This window comes from Gobio gobio (genome assembly GCF_949357685.1).
Source record: "Gobio gobio genome assembly, chromosome: 1".
NCBI classification, from domain to species: Eukaryota; Metazoa; Chordata; class Actinopteri; order Cypriniformes; family Gobionidae; genus Gobio; species Gobio gobio.
Genome location: NC_137097.1, coordinates 74,287,367 through 74,289,866, shown reverse-complemented (window position 1 = coordinate 74,289,866; position 2,500 = coordinate 74,287,367). Strand labels below are relative to the sequence as shown.

The 2,500-nt window shown below is 19.4% G+C and overlaps 1 protein-coding gene across 3 annotated transcripts in view; it reads right to left on the bottom strand.

Moving 5' to 3' along the window:
• mast1b (microtubule associated serine/threonine kinase 1b) overlaps positions 1–2,500 on the bottom strand; it is a 67,735-nt gene that overhangs the window by 29,484 nt on the left and 35,751 nt on the right. For all 3 annotated transcript variants that reach the window (XM_079813926.1, XM_079813927.1, XM_079813925.1), the window contains one exon: positions 1,894–2,103. In XM_079813926.1, the coding sequence (XP_079670052.1) occupies positions 1,894–2,103 (210 nt within the window). The remainder of the gene's footprint in view (positions 1–1,893; positions 2,104–2,500) is intronic.

Genomic DNA, 2,500 nt, shown 5'->3' with positions numbered 1-2,500 from the left:
TTAATCTATTTTAAATATTTGATAGATAGATGTTTGATATATAGATGTGTAGAACAACATTTTACAAGATGATATTTTATTTTCATTTTTATTCGTCTCTTCAGTCGTATGTTGCTCTGAAGATATATATTTTTTCTCAAATTAAATATATTTATTGATATTATACATTTAATATATTTTAATATATTAATTTAATACATGAATTTCTCTATATATATATATATATTTATTATATTAAATTATATTATTCTTTCTAGTCGTTATTTATTACAAAATAGTAGTAGTAATATAATTAATATAATATAATATAATATAATATAATATAATATAATATAATATAATTAATATAATATAATATAATATAATATAATATAATATAATATAATATAATATAATATAATATAATATATATTTAATTGGCCCATGTCGCAATAAATTCATATTTTTAATTATTATAAATGTTTTTATTATTAATATTATTATTATTATTAACATATATAGTAATACATAAATATTCTAGAAATAATAATAAAATATTTTAAAATAATAATTTTATATTATTACTTGAATATTTATTTATTACATGATTGTTATTATGCTATATCATATTATGTTAAATTATTATTTCTAGTCTTTATTTATTACAAAAACTAGTAATATAATATTATATAATATATTATAAAAATAATATAATGTAAAATAATATAATATAATTAATATAAAATAATACTAGTAATATAATATAATATAAAAATAATATAAAATAATTCATATAAAATTATATAATATATAATTTAATTGGCTCATGTTGCAATAAATACATATTTCTAAATATTATAAATATTATTATTATTATTAACGTTTATAGTAATACATAAAGAAAGAGGTTTTATTCTAGAAATAATAATAAATATAATTAAAATAAATAATAATAATAATAATAAAAAAAAATAATAATAATAAAATGTATTTTAAAATAATAATTTTATATTATTTCTTGAATATTTATTTATTACTACATGATTATTATTATTATTATTATGTTATATCATATTACATTAAATTATACTATATTATTATTTTTAGTCTTTATTTATGACAAAATACTAGTAATATAATATAATAATAATATTATATATATTATTTTATATTAAATTATATTATATAATTTTTATATTATATTATATTATATAATTTTATATTATATTATATTATTTTATAATATACAAATAATATAATATAAAAATTATGTAATATGATATAATATGAAATAATATAACATAAAATATAATTTCATTCCATGTGGCAATAAATACATATTTCTAAATATTATAAATGTTATTATTATTATTATTATAAACGTATATAGTAATGCATAAATATTCTAGAAATAATAATAAATATAATAACAAATAAATAATAATAATAATAATAATAATAATAATAATAATAATAACAACATAATATTTTAAAATAATAATTTTATATTATTTCTTGAATATGTATTTATTACTGCATGATTATATTGTACATGATCATATTATATTAAATTATATTATATTATTATTTCTAGTCTTTATTTATTACAAAACACTAGTAATATAATACAATATATAATTTTATTGGCATATTTTGATATTATAAATGTTGTATAAATATAATACAAAATAAATAATATTCAAAAATATTCTTGAATATTTATTTATTACTACATGATTATTATTATAATGATTATTATTATGTATAAAATACTTTTTCATCAGCACATGGCCTGGGCAAATGGAGAACCAGTATTAATGAAAAAGAGAAAAACAAATACTGCTATGATGTATCAAGTCATTTAAATAATATTTGATAATTTCTCCAGTAGAGAGGCCGTTCTGATGAACTCACGTCGTCCAGAAGTTTCTCCAGGTTCTCCTGCAGCTCAAAGAAGTAGACCGACGTGATGAGACCTTCTCCAGATTTGGTCAGGCAGTCTCTGGACAGCTCGATGATCTGGTGGTGGATGAAGCTCAGGACCCCGTCGGCCAGAGGCAGAACGCTCTCCGGACAATTGGTGTGGATGAAATCACACAAGCGGCCCTCCATCTGCGCCGTGGCCTGACGGGAACACAGATTATTAAAGATAAACACACACACACACACACACACACATATATATATATATACATAAATATACAATAAAATATTCTAAAATCACACAAGCGGCCCTCCATCTGCGCCGTGGCCTGACGGGAACACACACATTATTGAAGATAAACATAGACACACACACACACACACACACACATATATATATATATATATATATCAATATACAATAAAATATTCTAAAATCACACAAGCGGCCCTCCATCTGCGCCGTGGCCTGACGGGAACACACACATTATTGAAGATAAACATAGACACACACACACACACACACACACATATATATATATATATATATATATCAATATACAATAAAATATTCTAAAATCACACAAGCGGCCCTCCA